Below are 17,372 nucleotides of genomic sequence, written 5' to 3'. Positions count from 1 at the left end.
TAGTGTAAAAAAGCCTTGTTCCATTAAATGGGACTTCAGCAGATAGACTTAAGGCATCTCAAGGCTATGAGTTCAGTTTTTGAAACCAAAATGTAAAATAGACAACAGTCTGAAAGATTTTGTCATCACTTGCTGTCTTAGATGTTATTTGAGGTTCTGTTTTGAAAATTGTGTTAGAAAAGACTTGTAAATTGTTATTAAGCTGACACTTTGAGATGTTATTATTCAACATGAGTAAAAAATGACATACACAAGTGCAATGTCAAAATGATTAATGCCTGCCGCCTTTTAGAGTATGAGTGTGCATTCTGTGCTATAATAAAAAAAATGAGCAGATGATTTTCAAAAAGTATTTTTGCTTTAATTGCCCACCTATCCTTTTCAATATTTTGACACTTGTTGTCACACGTAAAGCTCTCTCCTGTAGAGAAGAGTTGCTTTATAAAACATTTATGACAATGAAAGCCTAAAAGGGGTCACAGTGATGGCTTGCACCCAGCAGTGGTAAAAAGAAATAAAAGGAGACTGATATTTTCAAAATCACATAAAAATTCTCGATATGTCAATGTATAAAGTCTGTCTTTGAGTTTAACACAGCAATTACATCTCGCCTTCAAACATTGGTATATGTGTTGTATTCTGTATTTTGTGGATGACATCTGACACACACTGTCTCATAATAGAATGTATTAGAGTACAGCAGCACTGCTTTGGAGAGGTTTAGCCAGACACCAAACTCCATTGTTGTCTTCGGGAATTTGAAAGCAAAATAATTACTTTTAAGTCTGCACTCAAATAATTACAGTTTCCTTGATAACATTTTGTCTCTAAGAGGTTGGCAATGACCCAACTTTAAGTTACAATCTTCGTGAAACTAAGTTGAAGGTTATTCAAGGTATTTGAAACAATAAAGACGAGATATGGTTAGTCACCAGGTAGGATGGTATACAGACGTGTCAGACACTTCAGGCAAAAAAGATACAAGGGACCTAGTCTCATGTGAATAAAACATGACACTGTCTCTCCCCACTTTTGAATCACTCTCCAAAATTGTTACTACATGCTTTGACCTCAAGTTACTTTGGTACTAGAGGAAGAGGTAGGTAAAAAAGGGGGAAAAAAGGGAGGGAGAATGACAAAAAAATAAAACGTGGAAAGTTTTTTGGGTTTTATGTGACACTCAAATATTCTGTATGCTTTTCAGCTCAAAATACTTACGACATTATTTTAACATAATTTACTTTTCAAGCATATCTTCTTAGAAATTATGTAAATTGTCAGTGAGTGTTAACTTTTTCCAAACTTATTCTGACAAAAAGACCCACCACAAAGACCTCTGTTCTTACCTCTTGCTGTGTATATGACTCTAGCTCCGCTCTTTTGGCCTCAGGCTCTCCAGCGATTGGACCGCGGAGCGTCTGCAGGAAGAGTGCTGCCTTCCTTTTCCTCTCCGCCTGTAGCTGTTTCTCCTTGGACTCCTTAGATGCCTGGGCCAGCTTCTCCCTGGCTGCAGCTGCGAGGCGATCCTCCAGTTTCTGCTTGGCTGAAGGCAACAAGATGAACAAGGAAACACAGGAGAAATGTTTGGAAGGTAGTCACTTTCCTCTTATGTTTTGACCACTGAGACATTCAACTACTAAGGAGTTGAATGTCCACCTAGAAGACATTCAAAAAGGAGGTATAAAATAGGAGCCTGTTTATAACAAGAATGACTAAAAGAAAGACAGGAAGAAAAAAAAAAACATACTTAGACAAAATCAAAAGTGAAGCAACAAACAGGAGAAAAAAAACGGGAAAAAAAGATACCGAAAGTACTTTTCCACATTTACCGACACTTCTAACCAAAGTAATTTCAGGCAATTTTCTGAGTTCGCAACAGCTAAATATTGACAGAAGTTCTGCAAATAATTTTAACACCCAACTGCATCTTGTGCAATACATATTGTCATGCAATTTAGGGTTTATACAGGAAAATTCAAAGTAGGATAGAAAATATGGTATAGGAGAAAATACATGTTGGTAATAATGAAAATATTAACTATTTGGTAAGTGAAAAAAATGAGGTGCAGTAAAAGGAAGTTGGGGTTAGAAAGAACTTAGGTTAATGAAGAACAGCAAGGAATGCTGAGATGCTAAGGGACAAATGAAAACAAAGGAAGTCCAATGTAGAATCATAATATATAAGAAAATGCTAACTAAAACTCCGCTTTTTTAGGTTATGCAACTGCTGGGGATACAGGAATCTCTAACGCGCTAAAAATAGGCCAGCTGCTGAGGCAAATCACACTTGAGTACAGTGAACAGCAGCCAGGATGAGTAGAATCCATCTGTACCCCAGACAATGAAAACACAATATTGGCATTCATTCGTCTCACTGTTGTATTTTCAGAATCATAGTCAATTAGATGCATAAAAATATAAAAGCTGTGGGAAAATGAGACAAGAATTTGGTATTTAATTATTATCCAATTAATTTTACAGACTTTTGCAGCATGAAAATGCTGGAAAAGGATGCCGGATCTGATTCCAAGTACTGGATTAGAATCTCATTTAAGGTATTTTTAAATGATCAGCGTATGAGACACAGATGACAAAAGGTATGCCAATTTTACCAGCAGCCTACAGTTAGCACACAGTTTGTAAAAACTGCAATATAGGCCACGCATTTAATTTGTAAACTGCTGTAGATGAAAACATCAACAGCCAAGTTGTGAATTTATAGTATTGAAGTCAGATATATGTTAAAAACTAAAACACTTAAACTAAGTGAAAAAAAAATCTAAATCAAGTTTACAGAGTACTCTAGAGCTCAATCTGTGAGGACTATCAATGTTTATGGTCTTAAAAAATTATATATTTTGTTTTCTTTTGACAAAATCAATTTTTATCTTACTGAATTCAAATAAAAAATAAATTGCATTCTATAAAATCGGGAGTGAACTGAAGAAAATGAAAATAAAAAGGTAATGAAAGTCATTCACTTTTGATGATTCTTGTTTGGTTAATCATACAAGTCAAACTATATCACCATCAAAGTCTGTAACTGTTTAAAACAACCCCAAAATGAGAACTAAAAATGAGAGATAACTGGTACAACTTATACATCGATAATCATTCCCAGCTGCCCACAATCAAAACAGCACATCTACTGGGAAATGTTTGCATCTCCAGTTTGTTTATCACAACCACCATTTAATGTGGGTGGCCTTTCTTCACGCCATCACCACAGATAAGTGTTTGCTGTCTGCTACTGATCCTTATGCTATCTGATCAAATTAAGCCTACTGACTGACAGCCACATTGCTGCACAGCAGAAGCAATTTGGTCAGCTTTTTATTAGGCTGCTGCAGCCTCTTTCTCTGGCTGCCTGTCAATTTAAAAAAAAAAAAGCCATTAGATTCTAAAACTGTTCCAGTGAACCTAAAGAAACCTGACAACCTCATTGATGCTGAAAGTAGCACATTTGTCTTTGACCATCCATCTGTCTTTTAAGGTTCAATTTAACAGCTGTCTTTCTAGTCAAAAGGTCATTATTATGATTTTGATCTAATCGGTAACTATAATAAAGTGCAAACTATTTCTCTTTAAAGACACAGGCTGTCTCAAGGGCATTTGTTGAAAGCATTTACAAAATGATTTCAATCAGGAAAATCTGATATGCATGGCAATAATGATTTAGTCTGCTATTCCAAATTCACAGCACTAAGAATGGTGACAGAACACAAAGTCATGGAGTATTGCTGAAGAGAATTTTTTGTTGGTCACTTGCCTTTTCATTATTTGAAAATTAGTACGATAATTGTGATGAAGAGTTCAAGGACAGCCATCCATGCACCTGCTCAGGTTTTATTAACTGCAGTGATAAAAGCTGACCAACTAATTAAAGCCTGCAAAAGGTTATATTAGGCTGTAACGGCCCATGCTTGACAACAAGCTTCCTTAATAAATCAACATGGAAATACTGAATTTCTACTTCATTGGCATTATATGACAGTGATCACATGTAAAAATGACTTTGAAGTACTGTCTTTCTTTTCAGAATTTCATTTCAACAAGTGAAACAACCTATAGATTCATAACACACACATACTGTATATTTAACATGCTTAGGTTGAAATATCATTACTTGGAAAATGAAATCTTGAATATTACATAAGACCAACTGAGAAATGATATACCATGGTTTACACAAGAGTGGGAAAGACTGCTCACTTAACAGTTGCCACCAATAAGTAATATTTCTTTTTTCTTAACCAAGTCTGATTCAGACATAACAAACATGCTTTACCTAGACTAAGAAGAAAGAGGACTGGACAGTTGCTCAGTGTAGCGGTGTACCAATAAATTGGCTCAGATTTCTTTGATGTTGTGACATCAGTGATTGGCTGATGAGATGACATGAGAGAGACGTCTTATCTACCAATCTTATCTACCTCTGCAAATATCTGAAAATCAACCACTGTCTTCTTTTGCTCTGCTGTGAGTGAGGGCTGCCTGACAGTCCTGTCCACCAGGTCACCTCTGCATGTGTGCAATTAACAATAGTCACACTGTGACCAACTTATTGACTTTTAAGACAAGAAAATCATTATTGGTCAAAATCGGTATTGGCATGTCAGGCTTTTTAAAGGTAACTAATCAGCCAGAGATCTGCATTCCTAGCCCAGTGGTCAACGATCTTGTTTTTAATTGAAAATTTAATTTGCTTTTAGAAAGGAAATTAAGGTCCTAGAGTCACTGAGAGATGAGAGGCACAAAATCAAGGGGTGAAGAGTAATGTAAGGGTTTGAGGAGCTATGACATCTGCTGCTGTTGGTTTGTTGTGTTAACTCAAGACCAAAGTCAGCACAGCTGCTTAACCGGAAGTGGGAATTTAAGAGAACCTTCATGCTTCCCTTTGCTGCCCATGTTTATAATGATGCTGGTTTTATTTTCCAACCAGACATGGCAACTGCTCACACTCCAAAAAGTACCAATATGGGACTTAATAACCATAGTACGATGTGCTTGATTGTCCAAAAAACAGGGCTGATCTAAACCGCTCAGAGAATACAAGGACTTCCTTTACACCACAGGTGGATGACTTCTGTGTCACACCACAATGATGCTGTAAGAGATGCCAAAGAAGGCCAGACCACAAATTCATCCCCACAATAAATAACAGGACATAAACATGTGTTTTAGGTAAGTGCAAAAAACTGAGCATGTTTTCCCACACCATAAAAGGTTAAAATAAGCCAGTTCGACATCTTGAAAGTCCTTATAAGATTACAGTTCAAGGTCCAGTCAGTCAACAGATTGTATCTGCGTAATAAGTAATGTGGAAATAAAACAGAGCTCAAGATTGTCAGTCTAATTTGTTTTTTGTATTTACCTTGTTTTGCTTCCAGCTCTTCTAATGTTAGAACAGGTTTCTTCTCTTCAGATGTAATCACAGGAGGAGGCTCTTTTTCAACCACTATAGCTCCACTTATCACAGCATCAAGCCCCTCCTCTTCCAAAAACTACCAGCAAAAAAACAACAATCACCGTCAAATGTGTTAAAACTGTATTCTGAGGAAGGTGCTTACTTTAATATTAAAAAACACAACATCTACACATGACTGTGGATGTTATATAAAAGACAAATTAAAAACTGACCTTGTCCTCGTCTGAATCATCGTCCAGTCGAACTCTGTTCTTCTCCAAGGGAAGCAGGTCATTTTCCTTTGGCTTGATGGCAAAAGAGATGGGGGCAAAAGAGGCTGTGAAAGCACAAAGACAAAGGTTAAGCGATTTTAAAAAAAGACCAAAGGAGGGTTCGAAAGAGGGCAGACATGATCATCCAAGCCTATTTTGGTTTCTTTAGTAAATTGGAACAAAGGAAAGGTAGGTTAAAAAACTGAAGAAGAAAGAGATTAGGTGAAAGAGGAAGAGAGAAAGGAGGGCCAAATGACAGAAGGAGAAAAGAGAACTGGGACTTTTTTTAATAAGAAATAAAAAAAATAGCCAATCATAAACAGCCAGGAAAACAGGCAGTTGAAGCAGTAGGATACAATGTATTTCTATTTCATTACCAAATAAATTTTCTCTAGCAGAGTTGAAAGAAGACTATGTGCCTTATTCCCCGAAGCAATATCTTTAATATAGGACCAAGATCCTTATAGTGAAGGGCTGTATAGGTTACTTGGGCTATTTTCTGTCTTAATATTAGTTTTCCCCAGCCTGGTCCATGATCAGTGGCATCCCAATAATCAGTCTGCATGGATGCCTCATTTCCATACAGAGCCTGTGCATGTTTATGGCTCCCACCAGCACAGAGGTAAGCAGTCTAATCTTTGCATAGACATTTGTGGCCCGATATCATCGAATGAAATTGTCAACATAAACACAACTACACTCATGGGTGCCTGTACAAAAATGACAATATAAAGCTCATAGACAGACACACATTAAAGTAACTAAATGCTCAGGGGCAATTATGCACACATTTGCTCAAGGACTTTCCATCTTATTTAGAAGGACAGTCATAAAAAAAATCTCAACTGAAGTGCATAACATATACTATGCCTTGCAAATTTGTTTCTTTGCACTTGTTTTTATTTCACCACACTTTGACTACAAATTTCAATACATTTAATTGGGATTTAGTGTGCTACACCAACTTGAAGTACTGTATAATGTTGAAATAAAATAAAAATAACAAATAATGTTTACATTTCTTACCAATATTCATATATATTTAGCTTTCCCTAGTCTAACTAGTGGAGAAAAGAATCCCAATGATGCTGTGCTGCCATCAATTACCAGGGTACTTGGCCAGTGTATGACTAATGTTGTGCTTTTTAGTCACTCTTTGGTTGCCATGGCAGGATTTTTTGGGGAATGATGAAACCCCCATTGTGAATCAGTTTGATGTTTCACATCATGGAGCTGAAATTGCAGAACCAAAGGATGTGGCTCACAACATGCAGCATTCACCTACGTGTTGGCACTACCCTTAGGAGGAAATGCCACACACAGCACTAAGCTCTATTATCTGCATAATATTATCTACATTGGTTTGTGCTAATCAACATAATTCTCAGATCAAATGGACTAAGGGGATAATATGACACTCTGTTCTGTTCTCACTTGTAGACTAAACAGATGCTCCAGATGTTTTTGTACCATGTCAAACTACTTTGGCATATTGTCCCTCACAGTTCTAGGGTTATGAGTACCATCCTGAGATGGATGAGGGGCGTAATATTGGCAGACAACTTCAAAGCCTCATCTTCGGTCAGTTTATCAAGTGGCGTGGATAAACATGCATAGATCTGAGAAAGAAAGGACTCTCTGAAAGAGACTATTCACTTCCTTCTTCCCACTATTCTGCAAAGGCCTGATTTGTAAAGTAGATAACTGATAGCTGACTTAACAGATTCTCTTAACTAAGACGAAGATCTCTGTAGCCACTCCAGAGTAAAATATGGTATATTCTCCAATTAATGCTCTGCTTCTCTGGTAGCTTAAGTAGATGTCAAATGAGGGATTGAACAGAGCTTATTTGAACACTTTGAATATTGCTATACATCTTAACTTGTCTTTAAATAACTGACGCCGGCATTACTGGTAAATGTCAGCGTCAACTCTACAGAATGCTTACTTTTTGTGCAAGACAATGTGTGGTACTGAATTGGATTTCTGACAGAGTTCCAAGTAAATCACAATGGCTAAATATAGTACTGGACTATATATCTCTGGACAATTTAACGAGCAAACTGCACGATAAAGAAGATAACTTTCATAAAGTTTGGGAAACTTTTATTTCTTATGTAGGATTTGAAACTTCTGTGCTTCTTTGGAGAGGATTCGTAATTTGAGGAGGACCAAATTGTAAACATCTGAAATGTTCTGGTGTAGACCATTTGTCTTTCATTGTCTTTTTTTTGTTGTTTTTTTATTCCCTTTTTCTTTTTCCCTCCCTTCTTTTCTCTTTGGTGTGTATGTATGTATATGTGTGTATGTGTATGTATATGTATATATACAGGTATGTAACTATAAGAGCTGGATTGTTCTCTTGTTCTTGTATTGTATTTGTTTATTTGTCAAAACATTGAAAACCAATAAATATAATTATTAAAAAAAAAACAAACACTTGTCTTTAAACTCCCCCACAACTTCATCTGTGACCTGTCTGGTGTGTTCCATTTTATTCATAGTTCTGCTGTTTCACTGCTTTGTTTAACAAATCTTTGAAGGGGGCATAACACATACAAACATGCACTTTTTCAAGACATTGGAACCGTTTCCTTCCACGTCACAATTTTAAGAACTACTTTATATTGGTCTATTCCCGAATAGAACACATTAAAGTTTGTAGCTGCAAGAGGTAAAATTGTGAAAAACGTTTAAATACTAATACATTTCAAAATGACCTATTTGTATGTTTTGCAATAATAAGTTACCTTTTGTGAGCTTGGCGTCATTAGCTGAGTCGTCTGATTGAAGCTTATCTTCGTTTGTTGTCAGACTCTACATGAAAAGGAAGCAAAAGCGATAATTCAAATGAGATCAGTTTAAACTATTAAAATGCAGATCAGTAAAATGTAGGACATCCATCAAAACTTATTGCTTTTTTTCTGTGATGAATCCACAAAAACAGCAAAACTTTGACAAGAGGCAGATGGTGCTGAAAATGAGACTTCAGTAGAACCTGAATACGTTCATTTGTTACATAATGCACTGTTAGGTATGCACCAGCAGTGTGTGAAAAAGTTAGTTAGGAAAGCTATTTAACACATACAAGTGTTTGCAACGCATCCGCCTTGTGCAGTACCACAAATGGATGACGCTGAAATGTTACAAAAGGTCATTTCTTTTCATTGGTACACTAAAATTACAGCCATTTTATTTAATCATTGTAATTATCTTTATACAGGGGGCGAATCTAAATTTGAGGTTAAAATTTTGCAGAAAAAAAAAGCTGATGTGGAAAACATGAAAGGAGACTCCTGGGTAAATTCTCTGTTCTACAATATTTCTGTAACAGAAGCTGGGCACTATTAAAGATATGCAATATTTGGAAAAATGCAAAAGTAGGGTAAAGTTTGTCCACATAAAAGGAAATAAGAAGCACAATATTTTTTATGGTAATTTACTCTAAATGGCGGAAGACAAGATAATCAACCAGACATCACTCTAAAAACATTTGATAAAAGTTATATTTTGATCTTCACTTTGCTCAATAAATAAGTATTTTATCACTCAGCAAAAAATGACCTTGAATGTGCAGGGAAACTTATGTTAGCACAGGGGTAAGGTGTTTGTTGTTGTTCATCATCAGGATTTTAACCCAATGCTTTAAAGAAATTAAAGTTTCATGCCAACTACTTGGCATACTTTCCGTAGGAGTGAGAATTGCAGCTTTGCTTGGCCAGTGTATGACCCCAATGTTGTGCTTCTTCAGCCACTCCTTGGTTGGCATGGAAGGATGTTTGGGGGTCTTTGCTATTCCAGCAGATGAAAAAAAACCTAGTTCACCCATGACATGTAGTATAAAACCATCTGTAACTTCTAGATCAGTGGTTCTCAAATGGGGGTACGCGTACCCCTGGGGGTACGTGGAGGTACTGCAGGGGGTACGTGAAGCTTTTCAAAATATCTTTAAAAAATCAGTAGGCTCCTCATAATAAGTCTTGGGAAAAATTAGTTTGTAAAAAGTTCGATAAAATATAAATGTGTGTTCATGCACTGAATTATTATTTATGTATATATTTAATTTTGTACCATTACAGAGACCAATATAAATTAGCAGCGTTTTGCATATTTCAGTTTTGACTGGTTTTATACCTTCCTGGTGGTCACCGTCTTCTGTTTTTCTTTTTTGTTTAACCATGCAATGTTTGCAATATGGATGTATTTGTCAGGTTCACTGATATAAGTTGTTTGGCTTTAATAAATCAGACAGTGATTTTACAGCACTGTACCTCTTTTTTATTCTAAAAATGTTTTGCCCGTGTCAGGGGGTACTTGACTAAAAATATATTTTTAAGGGGGTACATCACTGAAAAAAGTTTGAGAACCACTGTTCTAGATTATGCTTCAAGGTTGTTTATGTTGCCATTCTGTCCTCCTCAGTTAATGAAATCACCAAACAAATTAATGACAAACAGTTTCCACCCAATCAGGATCTAGGAGTCAAATTCTGACTTATTGAAAGCTAGGTTTAACTCATTAGTGACATTTACTTCTTTAATTTCCTGTTGTAGCATGTTCTGATAGGGTCCATTTTTTAAAATGAGAAGCATGAAGTTAGGCTTACAAAAAATAATTTAAAAAAATGATTATTTTAAAACATGTTGCGATTTCAGCATTTGTCAAAAACCCAAAGGTTGATAAATGAGGTTGTGGCAGAATATTCCTTACATCTACAGTTTATATTCATTGATAATGTAATGTAGCAAACTAATGGCATGTCATTTTTAATAAACAATCCACATAGTTATCCAAATAGCCATGTTTATATTCTGATCTTTCTTATAATGTCAAGGCTGCATTTTTCTTCCCATGACTCTCATTTATACACCTGCTTGCCTAATTATTCTCAAAAAAAGCTTTCCATGTTTCCCTATAGAATCTAATACACTCAGCTTAAACATCTGGCTATTATATAATACGTGGGAAGAATTGATGGGACGAGGGGTGATGAAGGTCAAATGAAAGGGAAAGATGTAGCCTCATCAGATACATTTCAAAAGGTTTAAAAAACATTTGAGAGGAATATTAGATTGTGAGTGATCTATACTTTTAAAGTCACTGAACAAAATCAGAATGACCCCAGAAGATGACCTCTTTAGAGAACTCAAATATCAAAGCTCAGAGTTGAATAAGTGGGAGGAAAGACAGATTAAAACATCCCAGGAAGACTTGATTGAAAAAATAAAAATGATCTCAAACAGATCAGAGGGTAACCTTTCACACCTGTTAGCTTTCTTTAGTTGTGAGGTCCTTGCCTTTTGTAAACTATAAGATAGAATATCGGTACTGACAGAAAGCAGAAATGTCTGCAATGAAATTGCAGAAATATTCTACAGATCCTGACCACAAAATGAAAATAGTTGAATTCAGAGTTTCAACACATTTTCTCATTCCTGATTAATTTATGCTAAAGTAAAAATAAAAACAAAAACTTTGTTGAACCTTTATATCAGGGTAGCATTGAGAAATGCACAAAAAAATTCTTGGACACACTTCACTGATAGGCGACATCACATTAAATCTACCATAGACTGAGATTGTCTCAAATGCAATAACTCCGAAGTTAATTAAACTTAAATGCGTCTCATAAAATGCTGAATTAATGTTCTTTAAATTTGATGATAAAAATTTCTAAGCTTTATCACTTCTCAGTGCATGTGAAACCTCGAAGGAATGCACTTGCTCCAGAAAATATTGTCATCTGCCAAGATTCTATGTCTTCTAGAAATGCAAGTAAAAGTTTTTTTTTTTTTTAAAAAGCAGTAGTAGGATGATTTTTATTTAAATGTCGGTGTGACAAAAAATATTTCTTCAATGTTAATGAGCAGAGTTGTGTGTAATAGTGTGTTGAAGAAGAAATGGAGAAACCAGACGTTGTGCTCAGACTAACCAAACATGGATAACCATGTTTGAAACTGCCTAGTTTTATTTAATATAGGTCAAAGCACTTATTAATTTTAATAAGTCAAAGAACACTTAATTATTGGGACAGTTAAGTGACCCATTAATTGAACTCGAGCTTTTTGGGGAAATTACAACCAGCCAGACTGTGTAGGACTTCTTCAGGTGTTTAGAAATCCAACTTATGCACACAAACCAAGCTTACTTTTCTGAAGATGTAGAGAGAAAGAGTCCATTTGAGAAAGTCAAATTTTTATCAACTAATTACTTGAGAACTCCATGTAAGTAGATATGTTTCATGACAGATGAATAAATAGTACATACAACAGTGTATAAATGGATTGATAATGTTTAGAATTGTATTTGAAATGTAATCAATTACAAATTTATTGATGTAACTTGACTTAATGATTGATTCTATATTGCATTGTGATTCTGTGTTTGTAATGATGTAAAGCACTTTGAAATGTCTTGCTGCTGAAATGTGCTATACAAATAAAATTTGATTGATTGATTGATAATGACCAATCTGATTGATTGATGCATGGAAAACTTGGTGGAGAATGAGAAATTTTATAAATATTTTGTGAATAATGCATAAAGGAAACAAGCTGAACGATAGGTGTGCAGAAGGTGAGTAACATCGACACCAGGTAAAATTTAGATGCATGTATTACATGTAGAAAATGTCATTTAAGATGCTGAATGCCAGATTTGTTCCTCCCACTCCTGATTCATGAGATCCGTCTTAGTCAAGGAGTGCTTCAAATTGGTAGGTTGGCTTTGGAGTGGTTGCAGCTGGAGAATAAAATGGGACATTGTGCAGCTATCATTGCTCTGTTCAACGAAGAGGTTGGAGAGCATATAATTCACTTACGTTGATGACCTTATAGGTACCCATTTTTTATTGCTTTTCCCTCTAGATCTGCACCTGTATCTACACTGACAAAATAGCAGTTGTCAACTTGACCAGGCATCTCAGCAACAAGAGACCTGGTCAATTCATTTGTTTGACCAAAACAAGAAGCTTTATGTTAAGAAATCATATTTGTCCTCGATGTTTCATTTCACATTTGTGATATGTAACGCATGTATTGTCTCAATGCCTGAGAATAAGAAGCATACCTACACTGTCACAACCACAGCTGCTACAGAAATATAAGGTGATGAGTTTCCAGAGTTTTCACTCAAAACAGCTGCCATGATTTGAGAAACTAAATAAAACCTCTTTGTACCAGTCGGGTCTACACCGCTTAACTTTTCAGAGCTGGTTAGTAGAGGAAAAGGTCACTTAGCAATTATATGTTTGCTTCATTGTACAGTCTTCTCAGAGGGTCGCATTTTGCGATTGCAAAGCAGTTTTTTTTTGTTTCTGTTGCACGTCAGCAACAGCAGCATGTGTGAACAGCAGAATGGCAGATGTGTACAGAAACAAGAGAGCTGGCAAAGCAAAACGCACAACACCAAACATCAACACAGCTGATTCTGCAACTTGCTATTTTTAAGTTCTGTCAGTCTATGAAATTCCAAAGGTGAAGACGTGGCTGCTTAGTGGGGAGGTTATTTTTGCACCAACAATGTGTGCAAAAACATGTGAAAAGTGCCCAGGACTCAAATTAAGCAGATTCCACGCACAAAGCAGATTCTGCTGGCTCGGTTATCATAGTGGAAAAACCTTCATCCTCAATATAGATGACTTTGAAATGATTATCAATCTGTACTCAATGCAACTTTTGACAATATCCCTGGCACATAATATTTTCCATTGTCACAGTATTTTGTCTTTTCCTCATTTAAATATTATGAATCAGGAAGTCTCCAACTCCAGCATGTCAGATCCAAGAATATTTGGAACGTAAAGCAACTAATTTCTAGGTTGACCAAGTGCACTGAATGACACAACCTTTTCTCAATCTCAGAGGCCTTCTGATATAAAAACTGCTCATATTAATAGTTCAGTTTTTTCATTCAGACCTAGCAATAATTTCTCTCCCAGGATCGCTAAAGCTAAACCGATGGCTGAATATGAACATTGTGCTCCAGATAATAATGAGAATTACTTCTAAATACATGGAATTAAAAAAATTAAGAGGGTACGTAGAGCTGATAGTGGCTGAATTTAACCTAATAGTTTTATAACATTTTTTAAGCAGCCAGATTCATCCAGTAGAATAAAAAAAGAGATGCTTTATGTGTCAGCAGATGTAATTCACATCATTCTATGGAATCTGAAAATGTTCTGGTTGTACTGTCAAAACATGGCTTCACATGATTAACATCAGTCACATTTTTACTATATAAAGATGTTTACAAACTGAGTGCAACAACTACATGGGAATTCTCTGGGCTGCACTGGAAAAACAAACCTGAACTTGCCCATTACCAGCATTGTAAAGCAAATTTTATGTTAATCCAGAACATCCTTTGTATTCAAGATCAGCAGGATCAACAGCTGACAACATTTATTCAGGTATCTATGTTTTGCATTGCAGCTGCTAAAAACAAACTGTCAATACTGTCATTATTAACTATTATGATATCATCTTATTTAATATTACATAGCTAAAGTTTCCCGATGAAGTGAGTGATTAGCTAGCTTTTTAAACATCTGTCCTAAACCTACAGACAAAAGACTAACACTAAAGACACAAACAGATTAAAAAAGGTAATGACAAGGAAACCTTAATTCTCTTCTTTTAGGCATTAGGTTAATATGTATATAAGAATCTTTAGTTTCATACCTCTGATAGAGCTTTTCCTTCCTTTTGCAAGAAGTAATTCTTCTTAAACTCATAATAGGCGTTGTACTGATGCCACGACTGCAGAAAATCAAACCTACAAAAGACAGAAGCACAAGTTAAGCTTAAAGATGATGAAAAAGTACTGGAGTGACAATTTTTTATTTATTTCAATTTGATTACACAACAGATTTGTGCATCATGAAAACAATTACCGGGGATCGTTCTTAGCACGGACGCTAGCTTCGAACTTCAGTCCGTTCCTCGCAACATACTCAGCCAGCTTGTCTATGACTGGCTGGATGTCGGGTGGTGGGGGAATGATGGCTGGCATCGCTGGTGTGGAAACTGGAGCTTCAACTTTGGAGCTATATTGGGGGAAAATGTGGAAATGCAAAGCAAGTCATCAACGGGCAACACGGCAGATACACGCCAGTATGCACATAAAAAGTTATTTTACATATCAATTTGATAGTGTCTTTTTCATTTTCTAAGAAAGCATTTTTCAATTCTATTCAAATGTTAGACAAAAAATATATATATTCATCAAGTTGATACCTGATTTCGGGTATGTTCACAGCAGCAGTAGTAGCTGGGGTGGAAACCTGTGGGGGAGCTGCAGCTTGCGGTGCCACAGTGACAGTTACAGCAGGTGTTGAAGTGTTCTCACTGTGGGACGAAGGCTCAGAGGAAGCAGGGGCCGAAACGACAGCTGAAGTCATATTGTTGTAGTATGAATTTGCATCTACACCAGGTGGAGGTGCAGCTAAGCAGTATGAGCCATCTGGAAGCATGTAATAACCGTAGTAGACAGCTGCAGACAAAGGAAGAAACTATTATAAATACAGTGTCTTTATTTAGATGTATTGGAGTACACAGGGGACTGAATGCAGATACGTCAAACGTTTCATGTCAAGTTAAACATTTTTACAAATCACTGTAATAGAGCTTAGAAATAACCTAAATGTTCCATTTAAAGGACAAACAGTTCAGCTCATTCAATAGAGATGCTTTGATGAATACAAACACAGTTATGCTTTTGAACAGGAACAATATTGTGCAACTAATTTTCTTGTCCAAACAACCAAATAATAGCTTTAAGTGGAAAATAATTATCAGTTTTTGTTGAGACTGGCATCAATAATTTAAATATCTGCTTTAGGCTGTGATTTTGGGGTGTTTTTATGTCAGACGCTGATGTCATGATAATGGATGCATGATGAGCTTAAAACATTAATTTGACACTGTACGGAATCATTTCAGCCTCTTGAATTATGCAGGCTTTGCATTTTAACCTTGCTAAAGAGCATGGATCAGTCAAGGAAAAGTCACCCGCTGATGGAGGTGGAAATGGAAATGTACTATAAATAACACAAATGCCACATTTTATTTGGCTCATTTGCTGTGTTAAAATGACTTTTCCAAGGAAAGTGAAAATGAAAGACAGGGCAACACCAATGCCTCTAGAAGTTCTTTCACTGATGATTCAAGTTGAGAAAACAAACACAAACCCAAAGGTTTAAAAAGACATCAGTGTCCTGTACATACAGATGAAACCGATATTAAAAACAACAACCCTTGTGATCCTACAACTCTATCAGAAGGAGGTGATAAAAATGCGCATGTGACCTGTATATAAAAAGGTCGTCTTAGTTGTCAGAAGTTTTTTAATCTGAAAGATCTTTTATTGTTAAAAGAAAGACTAGAAATGCAGAGACAGGGATAAAATAAATGGTCAATGTCAATATAGAGACAGTGTGATATTAGCACATTACTCACTGAGCTGGCTGACGTTAATGACACTATATTTTATAGTTTGGAAAATAAAAAGTCAAAGCAGGGACTCCGATTTACACACTTGTCATGCAGCACAAGATTAAGAGCTGATGTTTGTGAAAGGAGGTCTAAATTGAATTGTAGATATCCATACATATAGGAAAGTAGTAAATACTATTTAAAAAAATAAAACACCAATAAGGAAGGGTATGAGATTTCCATGGTCTGAAAATCTACAAATGCAGCAGCATGATGTATTCACAAATATTTACTTGCTATTTAAATATTGGTGTTATTACTGGTACTGGTGTTATTTGAATACATAGACCCAAGACAAAAATATAGGACATGCATCTATTATAATACATATCTTCTTGTGAGCAACTGAAAAGTGCAGTCCTTTACAGATGAGGGAGGGGCAGTGATGTGAGGTTTATTACACAAACAAAGAAAAATCTGGTCACACTTGTGCTTTTTCTGGCATCTTGCAAACCAGGTTTTAGAATACAGGATCAATCACTTAGCCACATTTGTTTTTAGCACATCAGATTAATATCAGCACATGCGTTTAGTTCTTATTACTGATGCAGGTAAACAAGAATATAAAGAATTTTGGAAAAGCTGTAAAATCCCACTACTAATACAATACTGCACAATAGACAATTTGGTCTCTTCAACATTATCGCAAATTAAATTTTTACATATACATTTAACTCTGACTTGACCAGCAGTCTGAGAGATGCAATAGAACTGATTCAGTTTTCTCTGTACATGTACTCACGGTCAGCTGAGTACTGGACTGGTGGAGTGGGTGCAGGTTCCTCAGGAGCGGTGACTGCAGCTGCTGTGCCATTTCTTTCCTTTTGAGCTTTTAGTACAATTGCTGCCAGGGGATGATCTGGGTCCATAACCTTAAGAGGCTGCAGAACAACAAGACCATTAAGGAAAATTTTATATGCCATTTTAAGTACTTTTTTTTTTCCATTTCAAAAATTCAACACTTTTTCAGACTCAGTTAGGTTTATACATATTTGGACACTGAAACTTAGTTCATCTGTTTACTGAAACATGTTTCAATTATAGTTATATAACAGACATGGACATAATGTGTATACTCTCAGCTTTCATTTGAGGGCACGAACAACAATAGAAATGGATGACTGCAGAATAATTTCCATGGTGAAGAAAAGCCCCTTCACAACAGCCAAGCAAGTCAACAACACTGTCCAGGAGGTC

General features: G+C 36.0%; 1 protein-coding gene across 2 annotated transcripts in view; it reads right to left on the bottom strand.

Moving 5' to 3' along the window:
* Window positions 1–17,372, bottom strand: part of sfswap (splicing factor SWAP) — a 60,309-nt gene that overhangs the window by 28,445 nt on the left and 14,492 nt on the right. For both annotated transcript variants that reach the window (XM_028025167.1, XM_028025168.1), the window contains exons 7-14: window positions 16,918–17,056; window positions 14,919–15,174; window positions 14,576–14,728; window positions 14,364–14,457; window positions 8,430–8,496; window positions 5,641–5,744; window positions 5,375–5,504; window positions 1,347–1,543 (exon numbers count right to left, since the gene is read on the bottom strand). In XM_028025167.1, coding sequence (XP_027880968.1) covers window positions 1,347–1,543; window positions 5,375–5,504; window positions 5,641–5,744; window positions 8,430–8,496; window positions 14,364–14,457; window positions 14,576–14,728; window positions 14,919–15,174; window positions 16,918–17,056 — 1,140 coding nt within the window. The remainder of the gene's footprint in view (window positions 1–1,346; window positions 1,544–5,374; window positions 5,505–5,640; window positions 5,745–8,429; window positions 8,497–14,363; window positions 14,458–14,575; window positions 14,729–14,918; window positions 15,175–16,917; window positions 17,057–17,372) is intronic.

This window comes from Xiphophorus couchianus, chromosome 8 (genome assembly GCF_001444195.1).
Source record: "Xiphophorus couchianus chromosome 8, X_couchianus-1.0, whole genome shotgun sequence".
NCBI lineage: Eukaryota > Metazoa > Chordata > Actinopteri > Cyprinodontiformes > Poeciliidae > Xiphophorus > Xiphophorus couchianus.
This window is presented reverse-complemented; position numbering and strand designations above follow the sequence as displayed.